Source organism: Perissodus microlepis, chromosome 3 (genome assembly GCF_051167445.1).
Source record: "Perissodus microlepis isolate ML-2025 ecotype Zambia chromosome 3, ASM5116744v1, whole genome shotgun sequence".
Lineage (NCBI taxonomy): Eukaryota > Metazoa > Chordata > Actinopteri > Cichliformes > Cichlidae > Perissodus > Perissodus microlepis.
In genome coordinates, this window is record NC_140463.1 from 19,220,893 (window position 1) to 19,242,669 (window position 21,777).

General features: G+C 38.4%; 1 protein-coding gene across 1 annotated transcript; it reads right to left on the reverse strand.

The window, feature by feature from the left end:
• Positions 1-571: 571 nt before the first annotated feature.
• On the reverse strand, positions 572-11,547 carry LOC146390374 (protein-glutamine gamma-glutamyltransferase 2-like). The gene is made up of 15 exons (XM_084918154.1): positions 11,538-11,547; positions 8,293-8,460; positions 7,379-7,630; positions 7,066-7,184; positions 5,447-5,575; positions 5,131-5,308; positions 4,890-5,025; positions 4,659-4,768; positions 4,402-4,517; positions 3,841-3,967; positions 3,319-3,431; positions 2,183-2,357; positions 1,832-1,986; positions 1,448-1,581; positions 572-947 (listed from the first exon to the last, which is right to left on the reverse strand). The coding sequence occupies exons 1-15, from the start codon at positions 11,545-11,547 to the stop codon at positions 797-799; spliced, it is 2,073 nt and encodes a 690-aa protein (XP_084774280.1). The 3' UTR covers positions 572-796.
• Between the last annotated feature and the right edge of the window lie 10,230 nt (positions 11,548-21,777).

Below are 21,777 nucleotides of genomic sequence, written 5' to 3' on the forward strand. Positions count from 1 at the left end.
CGTTCACAAATAAACAGTTCCATCTCACAATTCCATTTTGCGTAAAGATAAAGAAAGAAGATAAACAGTTTTAAAATAAAAACACTGTTTTTAATTGTTGTTGCCTTTATTATATCCAATTACATTGTTTAAAGGATTTGATTCCACACAGAGGTCTTTGAATTTAAATTTGCATTGTTTTTAATGGTAACTACAGATATGACATTTGCATTCAAAGGAAAGTAATTTGTTATTATCAGTGCACTGTCCATAAAAAGCACTGGGATCAAACTGTTGCTCACCACCAAAATATTTCCATTATTCTGCTAATGTGGCTAATTTCCCTCTTTGGCTTTTAGTTGTATAATCTGCAGTGAAATTTACAGCCTAAAACGTTGTTTCAGCCCATCACCGTTATATTCAAATTTGTTAAAGAGATGAGATAAATGTAGAGCTTCATAATTTTCCCACAATCATTTAAACCCAATAATAATTAATGCACAAACAGAGAAAAGCTACAAAGCAATATCACAAAATTTGTGTTTTTCCTCTTCTTTTATGAAAATGACCACATTACTCATTATTTATTAATAATTATGGTAACTGTTCGTCGTAAAGCATATCTCTGAAAATGTAGGGCACTTTACATCTTTGAAATAAACACCTACTTGATTATATCCCAGCAAGTAAAAACAAACCTTTGACTATAGTAAAGTTATTATGGATAATAGTAATAACAAGATTTACTAGATTAATCTATCCCAGCTTAAACTAAAAAAACAGAAACACAGAGGGAGCTGTAAATGAAGCCAGAGCTTCATGGTTTAACGTCAACGATGCAGGAGCTCTTTATGTCTCTGAAGCTGCTGCAGTCGAAGTTGGCAACCACGGTCTTCAGTCCAACTCTGTAGGGAGTCGTGGTAATCTTCATCCTCAGCGTGGCGTTTGGCTCTAACTCTTGCTTGTCACTGTCAATAGAAAAACATTTTTTTTTACATAATATTAATAAAATATTTTTATTTTTTATTTCACTTCAAGCCCCTGTTTGGATGCGAACCTATGACCTAAGACAAAAAGAGGAAACTTAGATTTGTTTATGCAGCATAAATCAAAATCTGAAAGTCTTTTGTGGCCACTTCAGTTCTTTAAAACTAAATTTTAATCAAAATAAAAGGCTATGGATAAAAAAATAAGTATTTAATTATTTCTCTCCTTATTTCCTTTTTGACAAGAGTTTTTTTAACCAGTATATTTTTTGAACTGCTGAGATGATGCAATGACATCTTGAATCAATCTTTTTTGTAACTCTCTCAGAAAGAATGCAGATAACTCTGTTTCAAAAAAAGCATCTTTTTGAATATGGAAAAAACATTCAACTATTCATTAACATCACTTTTAGCCAATCACATTGTTCCTTATACCCTGTAATTGTACTGAGTTATATTGTATGTTAAGTCTCAGTACTGACCTTTTCATATAGCCCAATTTAAAAAGGCCACATCCAGTGACAGTCAGGGAGCAGTTTCTCAGCCTCTCATTGAGCGGGTTTTTAAATTCCACCTCCAATGTCATTTCACGGTTCACACGGACTGGCTCCAAAACCTAAAAGAAGCACAGATATAATACAGCATTAATGTGAAGCAAATTATAGAACAAAGTCCAGAATTTTCTAATATCTCATAGGACCTGTTCATCAACTGAGTTCAGGTGAAGCTTTTTTGATTGTCAAATAACCAATGACAGAGCCAGTTTACTGTATACCATGAACACATACTTTGTTATCAAGTAATGACATTAGACTGGATGTGCTTTCACTTCTTGGTATTACCCACAAAGTTAGGATTTTAATGACCTTCATGGAGATGACAGGTTCTTTTAAGGTGATGTTGGTCTCAGTCTGGTAGCATTCATCACAGTCACTGACCACTGCTGAAACCTTTATACTGTCGCAGTTCACCATATATTTACTGTAAGTCGTGAAGGGGATCAGCAAAGGTATGGTCACATCTGTAGGGCACAAGGTGAGAGGCAGGAATGTAAGAACTGATCCAGATATCATCTTGTTCTTTCTAATTTCTTTAATTTCTGAGTCTTGGGGTGGAGTTTGAAATAGCAGCCTCAAATCATAGAAATCTATATTATTTGTTACTTTTTAAAAATAAATTTCAATGCTGAACAAAATTATGAGATAATAACTGCAGACCGTGTCCAAAGAGCAGTAGCAGAGATTGCTGTATTTTCAGGATGTTGCCCGCTGGATTGCCGTTGTAACTCATGGCCTGAGCGTTGACATGGAGAACCGACGGCTTCTTGATTTGATCCTTTCTGCTCAGCTTGAGCCTCAGTTTAATGTCCTGGCCATTTATCGCCTTGGTCTCCTGGTGTTTAAAGAGAAAATAAGACAAAACCATTTTTGACTTTCTTTCTGTCCCTGAAATCAAAATGTTGTCAATTTTTTCAGGTTTTGTTTCAGAAAAAAAAAAAAAATGGACAAACAAAAAAAACAACATCGTTGTTCCGAACATTTCAAACATTGAATTTAGATTTTAAGCACCACAAGTTGCAAATAAAAAACAAAAAACTGTATCAGGTGAGGCTGAAGTGTGTCCCAGGTATCACAAGCAAGGTACATCCTGGAAAGGTCGCCAGTCCATCATAGAGTTAAAACAGGCCTCAAGTGACTTTTATTTGCTCATTGGTGTTCAAGATCATCCTTACAGGCATGTCCAGAAAGCCTCCAGGCTTCTAGCTGCTATTCTTAAATAATTTCTTCTGTTCCAATCAGTTACACTGTGTATGATTTAAACACTGGTTTCACATGGGCAAAGAGCAATCACCAACTACTGTCAAAACTGGCCTAAAATCATTTCCAACATTTTTGGGGTTTTTGACCAAATCAACATACTCGTAACTCATCACCTGCACTATTGGCCAGGTTTGGTTCCCTTTGATATTTTCCACTTCTTGAAAAAAAACATTAAAGAAGTTTAAGGATCCCTGTTAAGACACATTTAATGAGATCCAATGGATCTTGCAGAAACACAACTACAAGGGGAGACTTTGGCTAAGAGACCAAAAAATAGAAGCCATGCTGGATATGGTACAAAGGTAAACATGGCAGTAAGGACGTTGATTTTTATAGGTCCATTGCAGGAAGTTGATTGTTTTTTCTAGGCTCATTCCAAGAAGGGGTCTATAAAAACATACACATACCAAATAAAAACATATTTTCCTAAGATAGTGTTATACCTTACTAGAGGTATGTCCTCCAAAGCAGATGCTTTTTATATCATGCTGTAATAACACAAAGTTTTCCCAGCCGTGTATTTTGAGTTTTACCTCTTCAATTTTCATCTGAATTTTCTGGGGTGCCTCTTCTATGTCACATCTATGACCTTCCTTCGAGTTCATGCTGACTGCACGTTTGAAGATGTCTCTCTCTTCTGTGCTCCCTGTAGGGAAATACTCATCAACATAACTCTCAAAGCCTGTAGTAGTCTGGTTAGTTTTTAGGGTATTACTAATGGCTCTTTGATAGTGACTGAGTTAGTTTTGATCTGGCAATTAGTTGTTTGTAGTAAAATTTAATTAGGGACTAGCTTCATCTTGCATCTTGGATGTTCCAAACTAATGGATCATAAATAGAATGAATTAATACTGGAATTAACTAATACTATCTTACTTTTTGTTAAGACAACAGATCTCATCTTGTGATCTCAGTTTTTCAGTTCAAAAGTTCTCTGGGATCATTTGAATTGAAACTGCATTTAGCAGTTGTTCTAGGATGTTACTGAACAGTTATCAAAATAATATGTCCAGTTAATATGTGCAATGCAAATGAGCATTGTGGATTTGTTTTACCTTCCCTGTGCTTGTAGCTGTTAGTGATGTCAACTCTTCCCTGGGAGCCAACAGCCTTGGTAGAGATGCTCTGACCCACTGACATGGAGTCAGTGTACATTTTCTTCTTTGAACCGTCAGGACTTATCTGAGAAATGAGACATAACAACAGAAAATTAGTCAATGCTTTGTGCAAGACTGCACAATTGAATAAGCTAAAGTCACTGGTAAATCTAAACTTATGTGTGTCATTCAGAATAACTTTTGGGCTGAAGCTATCACCATTAAATTGTAGATGGTGTAAGTGTGATCTCTGTTTGCATTTGAGATGGTGAATGAGTTTGAACTGGTAGCCAGAGAAATATGGAGTGAATGTTGGGCTCCTTAATGGTCTTACGTCCTGTAAATTAACAATAACATATAAGAAGCAAAAAAGAGCTGAAAGGGTTAATTTTTAGTATTTTGATGTCACCTTAAAATTAAATGAGATAAAATGTAGAAAAACAGATTGTACACACAGACTGTATACTATCCATATAGTTCTGTTATAACAAGGTGTATATCTAAAGCATGGGTACAGACCATCCATTTGACAATGTCAGCGTTGACCTCAGCGTAGACAAATGGTACATCATACTTGACGTCTGTGTCACCACGTAGGATAGCGTTGACTGGGGCTGGACCACAGCAGAACATACCTGGAGCAGTAAAAGCAAAGTCTGACTTTACAAATGTAACAAAAACGTTTAAAATAATTGTTTGTACTTCTCATTGGAATCATTATTTTGTGCATCTGTCTCAGTGAATTCATTTCTAAACAAAAACTAAATAGTTTTTACCTTCACTTTCTTCCTGTGGAGTGGGATCCAAGACCTGCCAGCCATCATAAATACCACCTTTCATGAGGTCTGGTCGTTTCATCCATCCCTCCACCCACACATGGAAGTTCCTGCACAAGAAAGATAAACTTTCCAGTTTATATCGCAGACGTTTTTAAATTGCATAATCTAATAGCTCTGTCTATGTTTTCTTTTTGCTTGCACATCTGACTGACTGTCTGAATGTCTTACCAGACATTTTCAGAGGCCTCCTTGCTACGGACTCCATAGTCATTATAATATTCATCAATAGTGAGGCTATTGTTTGAGTCATGACCAGATTGAAAGTTGGTGACGACACGGCATGGAATACCAAAGAATCGCATCACTGAAATCACAGACAACAAAATGATCAAGTCAAATGACGTCTCGGTCTTGATTAAAGTTCATGGCGACACTGTCCTACACATAAACAACACAGTATTCGCAGTACCTGTACACATTACAGCAGCAAACACCCAGCACTGTCCGTACTTAACAGGATTGCAGCGGTTTTTAAACCAGCGCTGAAGGATGCTAACGCTGCTAGTCCAGCAGGTGGGGCTGCATCCATCACTATAGGTTCCATCCCAGCATCCCACTAGTACACCTTCATCATCATTGGAGTTGATCTGCAAATCAGACAAATGCTGCATTCTTGCTCATCCATTGGTTGCACAAGAGTAAATTATAGTATTCAAAACTTAACTTGTACGTTTTTAAATGAAGTGTTAAATGTAGATTGTAATGTATGTAAATTTGTGTCCTACCATTGCACTGATCACACGGCTAACATAGATGGGGTTACAACGAGCAGAGGTGTCACCAGCTGGGTCTCTTCTGTGTTTGAGGTTGGCATCCAATATTTTGAGACAAATGTCCACCATTTCCTCCTCAAACTGGGTAAGAAGCACAAGTTAGAGCTACAGTACCAAATAATTTATTATTAATCTGGCTGTAAGCTTAGGGATCTTTGTCATGAATTTGTGACCAGTCAGAAGCTCAAAGACCACTTTTTTCATGGCACTGCGTTTCAAATATTTTTCAAATTAAACGGTAAACTTTAATGTTCTTAATTCTCTTGTAGAAAAATAAAAGTATTGTAATGATGATTTCCAACAGAATATGTTACCGGTGCGTATTGCTGCATGATTATTATTTTTGACCAACATTTAACTTTTAATTGTGAAAATTATTGACAATTGCCTTCCAGTGACTGCATCATGGAAACATCAATATTGTTAGTCTGATTAGTATTCACTTTAGTGCTGATTTTATCTGTTGTCAAGCTCTGTTTTGCAATTTTAACTTATTTTATGACTATTGTTCCTTTTATTAATTTTGTTCTTTGTAAGGTGACCTTGGGTCTCTGAAAGGCGCCACAAATAAAATGCAGTATTATTATTATTAAAAGAAGTCACCTATGACCAGCAGAAAAATCACAACTTCATCATACTTTAAACCAGTTTGTTTTAGTGCATTTATGTCGTATTCAAATTCGAATCAAGTCTTAAAAAATGTAGTGTCAAATCATAACAAAAGCTGCCTCAAAGCACTTTATATAGGAAGATAAAGACCCTAAAATTATTTTAAAAAGTGAAAAAAAAAATATTCTAATTCCTTCTGGTTTTAATGATTCTGGTTTCTCTAAATAATTGTCTGGTTATATTCTTGTAACTTTATGTTGCTGTCAAAACTCAAACATACACATGTAAAAATATCATTTTCATATGGCTGTAATAACACAATAGACACAATAAAAGAGGAAAGATGTTAGATGTCAAGTCACCCCAAGGTCAAACCATCCAATACTCAGGATAACTGGAAAAATCCCAGAGCTTTTCTACAGGCCTCAATTAGTGTTACATCTTGATGTTCTCTACAGTACAATTAGAAAAGACAAGTATGAGTTTTCTCTAAAAACAACATCACAGTGCAGCTCAACAAATCACAAGACTTCTGGAAGAAGAAGACAGATGAGACCAAAGTGCAAATGTTTGGTCAGAATGACATTTGGAGAAAAACCAAACAGAACATATTAGCACAAAAACCTCATATCAACGGTCAGTGGGTTAAGAAAGTCATAAAGCCATGCAGAAAGCAAAACTTTGTGTATTGTTGTTAAAGTAGGTTCTAGAAGCTGTTAAATCATGGGATGTACTTAGTTTTTCATTATGCTGGACTGTATGCTTCAGCTTATTTTCAAATATATTTTCAGCTTTCTTACTTCACACGATACTAATTATTACAGGTCTAAATAAAGTATAAAACTGAAAGATAATTGACTAGCTAATCTTTTTGTAACTAACATTCAATTTTTGCGTAACCTTCAAAACAAATAAATTGGCCAAATATGGTAGACTAAGCATGGCAGCACTCTGGTGCTGACCTGTCCAAAGATCCAGGGCCGTGAACCTATGTAGTGTGATGTTCCTGTGTAGACGGTTCCCTCTTCATTCATCACATATTCCTGTCTTTCTCCTTCATCAGGGAGATACACCCAGTCACCTGCAGACACATGCAAATATAATGCAAGCATCTTTAGCAATTTTTTAGCACACTGACTCAGCTTCTATGGTAAGTTCATATATAAAAACAAAAAAACAAAAACTCCTTTGTGTAGAAAGTAACTTCTATTAGTTACAGATTGTCTGTCTTTTTTCTTTTGTTTTACTTATCAGGACTAAAACACTGCTTCTCACCAGAGCACCAGGGGTTGAAGAGCACCACCAAGGTTCCCAGACTGATTGTTTTACCATCTGTCATTGCAGACAGGGAGTATTTCCCCACAGGAGCATCAATTGGTGGGGTCACAGAGAGGGCCACAAAGCCCTTCTCCAGGACAGCACTCCTGTCAATCTCATACCTCCATATTGCTTTGACATCAGTGGTATACCTGGGAGACGGGTTACCAAACTGAGAACGTGTTCCACGTCTTTCTGATGGAGCAGGACCTGACGTAAGGATAAAGGGGGGAAGAGCACTTGTTACACTTCAGCGATCAATCAGTTTTATTTTGTTGTTTTCTTCAAAAACTCTACTTGCACTGTTTTCAAAATCTCTTTACCCTCAATTGACCTCTTTACTTCCACCAGGTCACTGACGACTATGATTAGGCAATGTCTGTTAACCAGAGCCTAACCATAATAGACTGTCAATAAGCTGGAGCAGGAGTGTCCAATCCCAGTCCTCGAGAGCTACCGTCCTGCAGGTTTTAGATGCATCCTTGTTTTGACACACCTGAATCAAATGAATGGCTTGTTATCAGGCCTTTGCCAAACTTGATGGCATGCTGAAGAGGTAATCAAACCATTAGGGATGCATCTAAAAACTGCAGGACAGTAGCTCTCGAGGACTAGGATTGGGCACCCCTGAGCTGGAGTATATAAAAAGGATATGTTGTAGAGTTACAAGTGTGTTATGTTAATTGTTGAGTTCAAATATAATACCAGTCATGTCCTATGTGGACACTACCATATTAAGAACTTTTAAACATTATATTGTAATATATTTATTTATCAGTGCACTATTTTACAGTAATATTTTGAAGCAATGTGGCATGATGACAAGCAGTGTGGTAGAAAAATTGGCTTTTAAAACCAGTTCAAGTGGCTACCTGTCTCCACAGTGAGCAGGAATGTGTCCCTGACACTGAATGGCTGAGCCATTTCCAGGGTCAGCAGGAAGGGCTGGCCCCGCCTAACAATCAGCTGATTTCTTGAAATTTCAATGGTGCGATGAGCAGTGTTGTTAGTCACGCAGTGAAAATTCACCTTGTTAATTCCTGCAACAAAAAAACACAACAGAAGCACAAATTTAATTATCTTAGGTGCAAAAAACAAATAAATTATAAGCATTATATGAAAAGCCTTTGTTAACTGACATGCTTGAAGTTTTACATGAAGTTATGTTTCAGAAGTGGGAGTGATGGCATTTTAGTCACAGATTTCCTATCTTACTGTTTTGATCATAGATTCCTCTGCTGTGTCCAGCAATGCCCTCTTTTTAATTTGTCATTCATTTTCTGTTAACGCCCCTTTCACATACTGTAGGCTTTTGAAAACTGTGAAAACATGAACATTCGCTGAACTTTCATTTGCATTTCTTCTGTTGCCACCAACCGGTCGGAGCAGATAGCTGCCCCTCCCTATCCTGGTTCTACTGGTGGTTTGATTTTGAGTTGACAGTTGTTATGATTTGGCAATATAGAAATATATAAGAATAGAACTGAATTAAACTTAATGAAATTCAACTGAACTGATTTTTTTTAAATTCTCAGTTCATCTCATTGACATTTTGACAGTAATTAAAACTAAAGTTTATTTCTTTAACTAGAACTGGCTGAGCTGGTATGGTGATATAGTTGTTTGTTGTCTGGTATTCATCCTCAGAATAAGAAACTCATCTGGTTTCTTGTAGAGATGGCACGATACCACTTTTTTATGTCCGTTACCGATATCATAAATTTAGATATCTGCCGATACCGATATGAATCCGATATAGTGTGTTTTTTAATCATTAAAACTGTTTTTTAATATCTTGCTGCTTTTTGTATAAGTTCATACTCAAGTTAAAAAAAACCAAAAAGCACTAAAGCTATTGTTATACCTGTATGCAAAAAATACACGGCACCCAAAATATACCATAGTTCAGCAACACTGATCAATCTAATGAACTTAAACCTACTCCATCCTCCCTATTCTGGTATTTTAAAGAGTACTTAGCAGGATTATTAAGCAACCTAACCAATAGGGTTGCAAACTCCCAGCAAAAAAAAAAAAAAAAAAAAAAGGGAACCCCGCTCCACCTCATGATGCTTAATTGACGTAATCTGACTGGTAAATTGACTTTAATTTGATGCAGTGTGAAAGAAATGCACAGAAATCAATTATTTTTCAAGAATAATTAAATAGATTCAACATCTTTCTTCATCAGAATTGCAGACTGCACAGATGGTGTCTTCCCAAAGAAAAAAGTACTATAGCTTACTATGGTATATTAGACTTAATAGTTACTATATACAGTAATGGACTTCTATACATTTTACATCAGATTAAAACTTTGGGTGTAAGATTCGGATTATTATTTATTAAAAGCTAGACATTTGAAATGAGAATAAGAAAGAAAATATGTCTTTGTGCCCCCTTTTCCCTGTTCCTGCCCTATCGGCCCCCCTGGCTAAACTTTGCTAGATCCGCCCCTGCACAGTTACCAGCCGTCAGCTACGTAGAAAAGGATCCTGGTGTAAAAAGTAATATTTAATAAATTCTAACAACAGCTTATCAAGCTTAAACGTGCTGCTGTTCGCGAAGTGGGCGATAAACAAACAAGAGAGACGGACTTGAGACACAAAAGCCGATCAGCTGATCACTGATCAGTTTCACGATTGAAGTAGCAGCAGGGAGGGGGAGAGAAGAGGCAGTCGCTCCATATATCGGTTGTTAAGCTTAACGCGGGAATGCTTTACAAACATTCAGAGATGAACTTACACACTTGCTTTACTTCTCTCTGGGATTTTGCATCCAAGTCTGTGATTGGCTGGTTTTGTGGCACAAATATAACGGTGTAGAGAAAGAGTTGAGCGCGCATGGGCAGAAATGTTGAGAGCACAAGCAACACATTACGAGCGAGCGAAATGCAAAAACTGAGCGACAGGGGCTGCTATTGTGAGTGTGTGTGGATAATAGCAAACACTGAAATACATTTTTTGCACGCAGCAATCAATTTTGTTCACTCAAATCTAGCTTTTCTTCGCTCAAAATAAATTTCTCCTCAAAATACAACACTTGCACCTGCAAACCTTTTTTACGTGCGCTCAATTTTTTTTTACGTGCGCTCAGAATAGTGGCACAAAAATAACGCCATATTAAACCTGATGCCCTCCAGATAAACACCTGCTGATGTATCTGGGCCGTCTTTCCTCATAACATCATCCCTCAAGAGTCTCTCCATCTAAAGCAATGCATTTTCAGGGACTGTAACATCTAGTCCTTTTTACTGAATGATTTAACACAGCCTCCAATATAAATGTCTGCAAGTAGTCTTCAGGAATATCTCTTCAAGCTTCTTGAAGGACATTCGAAGCTCTTTTTTGTATGCTGACTGCTTTCTTTGTCATCACACTGCATTGGTAGTGTGTTCTTACCCTGTGCAAAATAAATAACAACACATGTTTACCTCCAGGTGAAGCAAAGAAAGTGGTGAGATGAGAGACAAGATGAGATAAGAGATAAGGGAATATGTTTCAATTGGCAAATGTATCACAGTCATGGCTGCAGGGATGCAGATGTTGCACTGGTCTGTTGTGGTGAAGAGAGAGCTCAGTGTCAAAGTAAAGCTGTTGATTTACTGGTTGATCTGACCAGTGGTCACCAGCTTTGCGTAGTGGCTGAAAGAAGTCCTCCAAAGGGTGGCTGTGCTTTGATAATATTTAGTTTTCTTTATATGCTTTTTGTTGTAATTCTGAGCATTTTGTGGCTTATAGTGTTTTGACAATAACAACAATAACTGTAGTTATTATTAACAATAGTAGTACTAGGCCTATTCATTTTAAAGACTCGTGTTTAAATTCCTGAGGCAGCCAGGCTGCCGTTTGTTTTTTTTATAACTCCAAAAATGCCAACATCAATGGCTAAAATGCAGCCCCACATCATGACAGAACCACCAAGATGTTAAAAGATGGCTGCAGATGGCCTCTCTCCTGACCTCCTTCTATACTGATGAAAATTTTAACCAAAAATGTAAAATGTGGATTTTATTTCCACATTTTATGTAATTTCAGACAAACTGTATCTGTTCCAAATGTACTGTCATTTATATATATTGATAATTCAATTATACAAATATATAATTTCTACTCACTGTTCGCCATCGTCTCAGTTATTGGAGGGATCACAACAGTTGCAGGTTTGGAAAGCAACAGCTCGGATCTGAAAACAGTTGCCAATTCTGTAGCCTCCTGCCTTTTAAAGACCCAAAGATACAGGCTGTGACCTACTTAATGACAAAAAAATTCCTGTTGAAACAGGTTGTTGAAAAGACATCTTTCTTTCAAAAATGTGGTCAAACAACCTGTTTAAGGAGAAACTTTTTCTACAGTGTGTTGGGCGAGTTTTTTCAAAGAGAGCTCTTGCTTTCATAAAACCTGTCCAACAGGCTGTTTCAGGAGGAATCTTATCTCATGAACTTGGTCAGATCCTGTAATTATTTAAAAAACAGAAGACATATAAAGGAAAGTAAAATACTATCACTTAGGGGAAGCACAGGGGATGTAGATCAATCAGTAAATCCACAGCTTCACTCTTACACTGAGCGCTCTCTTCACCACAACAGACCGGTACAATGTCTGCAGCCATGACCCCGGTTCATTCGTCCATTTAAACATTTTCAATGATCTCTTATCTCATTTTGTCTCTTGTTGTGGATTTTATTGTAACATATATACCTGTATACACTAGACATGTAATCATAGTTACTTTCATAAATTGTGTGTAATCATATACACTCATATATAATATGCACACTCACAATTAAGTTTTTATATAGGGGAGTCACTGTGTTAAGCATTTAATAGTAATAATAATGGATTGCATTTATATAGCGCTTTTCAGGACCCCTCAAAGCGCTTTACAATTCCACTATTCATTCACTCTCACATTCATACACTGGTGAAGGCAAGCTACAGTTGTAGTCACAGCTGCCCTGGGGCAGACTGACAGAGGCGAGGCTGCCATATTGCGCCATCGGCCCCTCTGGCCAACACCAGTAGGCGGTAGGTGAAGTGTCTTGCCCAAGGACACAACGACCGAAACTGTCCGAGCCGGGGCTCGAATCGGCAACCTTCCGATTACAAGACGAACTGCCAACTCTTGAGCCACGATCGCGATTTAACCTGCATGTTCAAATCACATAACCCACATATTTAGATTAACTATATCTAAAATATATTAATGAAGAATTTGTGCCACTTGTTGTCTGAACACAGGTTGACTAATACTGCTTAAAATGTAACAATGAGGATCAGTAAGAAACCTTTGATAGTGTTATGGTGGCCAACTGTGACTAGTCCAACAAATTGGTTATTCAGTTTGGCTTTGCTAAAGTATGTGCATAGGACCCTTCTCGGCATGCAGCGGAATTTAACTGTGCAGCAGAAGCAAGTAGCTGTGTTTAACTGGACTGCTTCAGGGCGTGTGCAGCCCTTTTAATGACTGTACAACAGAAGCATGTAGCTTTTTGGAATGCGAAGGCCTGTGGCCCTTTCTGGGGCTTTCTGTAAGGCAAAAGCATACGGCCCTCTAAACGGCTGGAAGACAAAAGCATGCGGCTCTTTAAATGACTGTAAAGCCAAAGCGTACACCCCGTTCAATATCTCCGTAAGACAAGAAACCTGGCCTTTGCAGGGCATGTACCTGGAATTCGGGTTCTCGCCTCAAATACCAGAAGGCGAAGAAGTAAACCCTTACTCAGCATGCATAGCAGTTTATGTCTGGCATGCACGCCCAACAAAATTGTTGAATGTACAATGGTCTGCTTTTCTGTAGACTTTCAGACTCAATTTGGCCATTAAACTGTCGAAAGGACCCAATGCAGTGATGGATGAGAGATTGGTTTGCAAGAAGTTATGGTGTGGGGTCATGTATATCATAAGTGGAAGACAAAAGAGAAAAAACAAGAGATGAAAGGATACCCAACGACGGGAGGGGTGATCTCTGTTCCTATATAAGATGAGTTCAATATGCACTTGCTCCTCTTCTGTCTGCTGCTTCGTTCCTGTCTGTCTTTTGTGTGTGTTTGTGCTTTAAGGGGCAATCGTGGCTCAAGAGTTGGGTGTTCACCTTGTAATCGGAAGGTTGCTGGTTCGAGCCCCGGATTGGACAGTCTCGGTCGTTGTGTCTTTGGGCAAGACACTTCACCCGTTGCCTACTGGTGGTGGTCAGAGGGCCCAGTGGCGCCAGTGCCCGGCAGCCTCGCCTCTGTCAGTGCGCCCCAGGGTGGCTGTGGCTACAATGTAGCTTGCCATCACCAGTGTGTGAATGGGTGGATGACTGGCTGTGTAAAGCGCGTTGGGGTCCTTAGGGACTAGAAAAGCATTATACAAATACAGGCCATCTATCATTTACTTTAAGGCTCTACACCCCGGGGTTGCTTTGCTTTTTGTTTGCTTTCTTTCTATGTGTTATTTCTGCTTTTAAATGTACTATTCTGCTGTTCATAAGACAATGTTTAACAAACTCTGTTCTAAGAATTCTACTCTCAGAGAATCATTATGAGTGATTTGATTGTAATTGGATCTGAAAAGCTGGACATCCCCAGCATTCGCAGAGAGAGAAAAGAGCTTTGATTATCCTTTGAGAAGCTTGAAGAGATATTCCTGAAGACTACTTGCAGACATTTATATTGCAGGCTGTGTTGAAGAATAAAGTTGGCCATACCGGATACTGGTGTTCAAGGTCATTAGAGTTGTGCAAACTCTTTTTGGAGTATATTGTCTATTTCCATGTACGTTTGCACATAATTCAAAGCACATATTTGCCTTTTTCCTAGCCAAACATAAAGAAATCACAGGTAGCTCAATGCTTTCACACAAGAAGTACAGTGGCTTGCAAAAGTATTCGGCTCCCTTGAACTTTTCCACATTTTGTCACATTACAGCCATAAACATGAATCAATTTTATTGGAATTCCACGTGAAAGACCAATACAAAGATGTGTACACGTGAGAAGTGGAACGGAAATCATACATGATTCCAAACACTTTTTACAAATAAATAACTGAAAAGTAAGGTGTGTGTAATTAATCAGCCCCCTGAGTCAATACTTTGTAGAACCACCTTTTGCTGTAATTACAGCTGCCAGTCTTTTAGGGTATGTCTCTACCAGCATGCAGTCAAGTTCTATACCGTTGCTAATGACCTACTAATTGTATTCAGGTGTGTTGAACCAGGGACACATGGAAAAGTTGCATGACACCGGCCCTCGAGGACTGGAGTTTGAGACCCCTGTCATACGGAATATGACAGGTGTGGTTGAAGTTTCTCTTCTCTTCTGGCAGGACAGGAATGTGGCCTTGTCCTGTGAGCCACCGTAACAATGTACTTAGAGTAGAACTGGACTGTCACCGGCCCCAGGCTTTTTCACCTTTTCACAGACAAAGCAGTCATTTAGATAAAATATTAGATATTGTTTACCTGTAAATGCACAAAGTAAATTTAGAAATGTAATTATTGTCAAGAGTGAACAAGCACTGATAGTGTAATCTACAGCTGTGGCCAAATGTTTAGAGAATGAGAAGTGTTTATTTACAAAGTTTGCTGTTTCAGTGATAGTTGTATATCATATTATATCACTTCAAACAGAGATGATCCAGTAATGCTGCACTAATGAATTACACGAACTATTCACTTTAGCTAAAGTTATTAAGTTAGCTAAAGAGTTGGGATGCTGTGTAAGACATAAATAAAGCTAAAATACAAAGGTTTGGACACCGTTTTGCATGTTTCCCTTCTGTAGGGGTCTCTGCAAGCATACAGGGCTCTGAGAGGGTACAAAATGACAACTTTGGAATTCTACTAGAAACAGTCGATCATATTTGTTTGTCAAAGCTGAATCCAGGGCAAACTAAGCTAAATTAGCGTTTTTAACTAACAGCTACAATAAGCACAAAGGTTACTGTACGGCTATCATTTGTTAACATGATGCTTGTTCTTATACATGCAATACATTTATTACCAACCTGAGAGTTTATCCGCTGGTGATTGGACATGACGAATGACTTCTGAAGTCTTAATTCAGCTCAAGACGCTGTAGATTCCCGTCAGTAACACTTTCGGTCCGCTAGTAAAACGTAGTTCTATTAATCTGCGCTCGATTACTCTTGAACCGGAACCGGATGTAAGTCCCAAAAAACTGAATTGTAGAACTGAAACTGAATGGCGAGAAGTGAATCTGAAATTATTCGAGAGCTAAACTTTTAAAGGATAAAATATAGTTTCAAAGCAAATGAATTCATTTTCAAACTATAAAATTCAATTTCAATTTAGTGATGATCATTTTCAAACCAATAAATTGAATTTCAAATTCAGCTAATTCATATTCAGTTTGTAAAAGCATTTATTCAGGTTACAATTCAGATTCAAATTTAACTTATTCAAATTCAGTTTCTGATGGCACAGATTTCTGCCCATACAAAACGTGGAAAAGTTCAAGGGAGCCAAATGCTTTTGCAAGCCACTGTAAGTAGGTCAGATACTGTAATTATATATTTTTTTTAAAAAAGGCATATAAATGAAAAAAAAATACTATCACTTAGGGAAAGAACAGGGGAGGTATCGACCAGTAAATCAATAGCTTTACTTTCAAACTGAGCTCTGTCTTCACCACAACAGACCGGTGCGGCATCTGCATCACTGCAGCCATGACTGTGATACATTTGCCAATTGATACATATTCCATGATCTCTTATCTTATCTTGTTTCCAATTTCACCACTTTCTCTGCTTCACCTGGAAATAAACATGTGTCGTTATATAGAGAATTTGGAGCGGATCAGTATACAGATTTAACTCTTTATGCAGTAAATCGTCTTTTTCCATGTACGTTGGCACACAATTCATAGTACAGGTTTCTCTTTTTCCTAGCTTTCACACAGTACTGTATTATTAGTCCACCAACAGAACAAAGATTGATAACAGAAACTTACTGAATGGCTTTCATCAGCAGGTGTTTATCTGGAGGGCATCAGGTTTAAAGCCATAGGCGTGGTGTCTAGTACGTTTTCACTTTTTCAGAGTTATTTCCCGATAGTTAAAGCATGTAGTCAGACAAGAAACCAGATGAGTTTCTTATTCTGAGAATGAATACCAGATGACAGACACCTATCACCATACCAGCTCAGCTAAAACTTAGTTTTAATTACTGTCCAACTGTCAATGAGATGAATTGAGAATTAATACAAATTAAGTTCAATTGAATGTTATTAAATTTAATTCAGTTCTATACATAGTAATTTATATATTGCCAAATCATACCAACTGTCATCTTAACCACCAGTAGAACCAGGATCAGGGAGGGGCAGCTATCTGCTCCGACCGGTTGGTGGCGACGGGAAAAATGCAAATCAAAGTTCAGCGGAGTTGATTTAAAAGTGGAACTTAGTAATTAGTAAATATTGATAGCTCAGCAGTGATTGACTTCCCAGACACCTCACTTACCCCGTAGTCTCACTTGCAAGTACAAGATTATGCTCATTTAGAAAGAAAAAGCGGAATTTGCTTTAAGGTGGGTTTAATTTGGGAAGTCACCATGACCATACACCATTTTTACATCTTGCATTCATTGTTTCAAAGAGTAAGGTGATGACAGTCAAAATGCTAAGGGGCATAAAAGGGGTTATTGTGTGTTTTATAAGGGAGTGCTGTCTACCATGTATACTCTGTGGCCCAAACACAAATAATGGAACAGCATTCGCTCTCACTAACACCAGTCATGGACCTCTTGAAGTTTATTTCCTGCTTGCAGCATAGGAAAAAATAAATAAATATATAAAGTACATTATACCTGCAGTAGTGCCTCATTTAAGTATAACGATAATTTATTTGGCCTATAATAATTTGTGAACATAAACGGTCAGATTTGAGTTGAAGAAATTAAGCAATTATAACATTTAGAGGAAATAAACTGCTAGTTTGTTCTTTACATCACTACCACTTTCCCATGCTGTCAAACTCATTACATTACTCTAGTCCAATCATCTTCTCGCCTATCTAATTTGACAATCAGCCTTCAATTTGCATGCTTTAAATATCAGTGCTCTTTGCAGCTTTACAAGATAGCGTAGGCCCCGCTAGCTGTTCCCCGACAGACCTCAAGCAGCTGGGGAAAGAAGGCGGCTGGGTGACGGTGAGGAGGAAGCATAGTCCTAAACAGAAGCCCCAGGTACACCACCAACCTGTTCATGTGTCTAACCGTTTTTCCCCACTCTGCGACACACCCAACAGGAGTCAAACTCTGGTAATTGGTGATTCTGTTCTCAGACATGTGAAGCTAGAAACACCTACAACCATAGTCATTTGTCTTCCAGGGGCCAGAGCAGGCGGCATTGAGGGAAATTTAAAGCTGCTGGCTAAGGGTAAAGGGCAAAATAATGCCGGACTCTGTAGTTTTCTCGGGTCCCCTCCCCAATCAGACCAGGAGTGACATGTTTAGCCGCATGTTCTCCTTAAATTACTGTCTGTCTGAATGGTGTCCCAGAAACGATGTGGGCTTCATAGATAATTGGCAACCCTTCTAGAGGAAACCTGGTCTTGTTAGGAGAGACGGCATCCATCCCACTTTGGATGGAGCAGCTCTCATTTCTGGAAATATGGACAAATTATTAAACCCCCCAAAATGTGACTATCCAGAGTTGGGACCAGGAAGCAGAGTTGCAGTCTTACACGCCTCTCTGCAGCTTCTCTCCTCCTGCTACCCCCCCCCCCCCCCCCCAAAAAAAAAAAAGAAGAAAGAAAAACCATCTCCTTTGAGACTGTGTCAGCTCCCAAAAAGACAAAAAACAAACTAATAACCAGCAACAAACAACTTAAACATAAACAATTACAAAGAAAGAACAGTACAGTATCCACAACTGAACCAAAGAGTAAAACAGTGAAATGTGGATTATTAAATATTAGGTCTCTCTCCTCCAAGTCTCTGTTAGTACATGACTTAATAATTGATCAACAAATCGATTTACTCTGCCTTACAGAAACCTGGTTGCAGCAGGATGATTATGTTAGTTTAAATGAATCAAAACCCCCGAGTCATTCTAACTACCAGAAACCTCGAAGCCCAGGACGAGGGGGCGGTGTGGCAGCAATTTTTCACACCAGCCTATTAATCAATGAAAGACCAAGACAGACTTTTAATTCATTTGAAAGCCTGATGCTTAACCTCATCCACCCCAGCTGAAAAAATTTAGAAACCAGTCTTACTTGTTATCATCTATCATCCACCTGGGCCTTACACAGAGTTTCTCTCTGATTTCTCAGACTTTTTATCTGATTTAGATCTTAGCTGAGATAAAATAATTATTGTGGGTGATTTTAACATCCATATAGATGCTAAAAATGACAGCCTCAACATGGCATTTAATCTGTTATTAGACTCAATTGGCTTCTCTCAAAATGTAAAAGAACCCACCCACCACTTTAATCACACTCTAGATCTTGTTTTAACATATGGGTTAGAAACTGAACATTTAACAGTGTTTCCTGAAAACCCTCACCTGTCTGATCATTTCCTGATAACATTTACATTTATAATAATTGATTACACAGCAGTGGAGAGTAGACCTTATCACAGTAGATGTCTTTCTGAAAGCGCTGTAACTACGTTTAAGAATATAATCCACCCACTGTTATCATCTTCAATGCCCTGTACCAACACAGAGCAGAGCAGCTATCTGAACGCTACTCCAACAGAGGTCGATTATCTTGTTAATAATTTTACCTCCTCACTACGTACGACTCTGGATCCTGTGAAAACTAAGGCCTCTAATCAGAAGTACCTGACTCCGTGGTATAATTCTCAAACACGTAGCCTAAAGCAGATATCTCGTGAATTTAGAAGATCATCATTTAGCCTGGAGAAATAGTGTGTTGCTTTATAAGAAAGCCCTCCGCAAAGCCAGAACATCTTACTAATCACCACTGATTGACAGTGTTGGGTAAGTTACTTTAAATTAGTAACTTAGTTACATTACTAGTTACTTCTATCAAAAGTAACTCAGTTACTTCAAGTTACTCGTTACTTTCAGAGTAACTAGTTACTAGGGAAAGTAACTTTGGTTTTACTCAGAATTCTCTTGTTAATGTGTTGCTTCCGTAACTGGATACCCAGCAAGATTGCCAGTCTTCTAGCTTGCTTACTTGCCACAAGTGCACTGTGCCACCTACCAATAGAAAGGAAAAAATAATGTGCACATTTCCACGAGAGAAATCCCACGCCTGATTCTATTCTAGCCTGCTTTTTACATCCAACACAAAAACTGCAGTCGTGGTGCTTTCGATTGTACTCAGAACTCGGAAATTCTGCCTTCTGAAAAGGAAGATGTAGGTAACACCAGACTGAAGATGAGCTGCATACAGAGCTGGACTGGGACAAAAAAATCGTCCCGGGCATTTTGACTAGAGACCGGCCCACCATTATAGGAAAAATCATAAAGCCTTTGAATGAAAATAAACACTGTTGTGACAGTGATGTACACTGTTCTGATGGTATATATGTATCAATCTATCAATTGTTTGTTGTAAGACTCAGATAATTATTTTTTTAAAAGTGAGACATTTTAAATGAGAATAAGAAAGTATTTCCTTGTGCCCCCCTCTCCCTGTTAATGCCCTACATGGACCCCTGGCAACACTTTACTAGACCCGCCCCTGCACAGTTACCAGCTGTCAGCTACGTAGAAAAGGATCCTGGTGTTATTTCTCAGAAACAGTTCATAACTTCCCTTCAACTCATTCATGTCACCTAAAAGGTAAACCTGTTTCTCCATCACAGCTCTGATGATTCAGTAAGGACATCTCCTGGTTTCATCTGCATGTTTCCCTCTCACCACATATCCAAACCGATATCATGACCAGCAGCTTTACAGCTGTGGCTCCAGCCAACATCAGCTGATACTAGAAATTAATATTAAATAAATTCTAACAACAGCTGATCAAGCTTAAAAGTGCTGCTGTTGTTTACCGCGACATCCGCTGGTTTCCTCTTTCTGGCGCAAAGTGGGCGATAAACAAACAAGAGAGAAAAGCCGATCAACTGATCACTGATCAGTTTCATGATTGAAGTAGCAACAGGAGAGGGAGGGTGAGAGGATGAGAGAAGAAGAGGCAGCTGTGCAGCGTAAACACAGAATAACTCCAGCTTTGTGTCTTTTTCATTGTAGCTGAAGTCCGGGACAAACTGTTCCGTTTTTTACGGGACGGTTGGCAACTCTAATAATTAACCTTACGAACAAAATAAAGTTCAACATCAGTAACATAGCACCCACCCAGCTGTATAGAAACTTCGTCATGCTAGCTAGCACGCAGTACGAAAAAGTCAGCATAACGAAAATAAACTCCACCTAAACTTGGTTTATATCTGACCCAGATGGACTGCAGGTTATAACTTCTTACCTGAAGTTCAGTTCACCTGACACTCTCGGACCAGCGGCTGCTTCGGGTCTCTCCTCTTGCCTCCCTTTTCCTTCATCCACCTGCTGGCTTCCACCACTTGCTAATGTTATTGAATCTGTGGAAGCTCCGCAATAGCCACCACACGAAGTAACGAATAACGAGCCTATCTAAATCCCAGTAACGAGTAACGCGTTCCCGGTTTTGGCATAATAACTAGTTACCGTGCTCGTTACCACAATAATAACGTAGTTACTGTAACGCGTTACTTAATAACGCGTTAGTCCCAACACTGGTGATTGAAGAAAATAAGAACAACCCCAGGTTTCTCTTCAGCACTGTAGCCAGGCTGACAAAAAGTCAGAGCTCTATTGAGCCAAACATCCCTTTAACGTTAACTAGTAATGACTTCATGAATTTCTTCACAAATAAAATTTTAATCATTAGAGAAAAAATTACCAATAATCATCCCACAGATGTAATATTATCTACAGCTACTTTTAGTACTACTGATATTTATTTAGACTCTTTTTCTCCAATCAATCTTTCTGAGTTAACTTCAATAATTACTTCCTCCAAGTCATCAACGTGTCTTTTAGACCCCATTCCTACAAAACTGCTCAAAGCATTAATTAATGAATTAATTAATGCTTCAATCTTAAATCTGATCAACCTATCTCTAATAATCGGCTATGTACCACAGGCCTTCAAGCTGGCTGTAGTTAAACCTTTACTCAAAAAGCCATCTCTAGACCCAGCAGTCTTAGCTAATTATAGCCCAATCTCCAACCTTCCTTTCATATCAAAAATCCTTGAAAGAGTAGTTGTCAAACAGCTAACAGATCATCTGCAGTGCAGCGTTCGATACTGTTGACCATAACATCCTATTAAAGCGATTAGAGCATGCTGTAGGTATTACAGGTACTGCGCTGCTGTGGTTTTTATC

What these genes read in the sequence shown, in the direction of transcription:
- LOC146390374 (XM_084918154.1), bottom strand. An exon ending in CAGCTACAAGCACAGGGAAG is followed by an intron (nt 3,432 to 3,840) that starts GTAAAACAAATC and finishes ATTTCCCTACAG; the next exon opens with GGAGCACAGAAGAGAGAGAC. An exon ending in TTCAGATGAAAATTGAAGAG is followed by an intron (nt 2,358 to 3,318) that starts GTAAAACTCAAA and finishes TTTAAACACCAG; the next exon opens with GAGACCAAGGCGATAAATGG.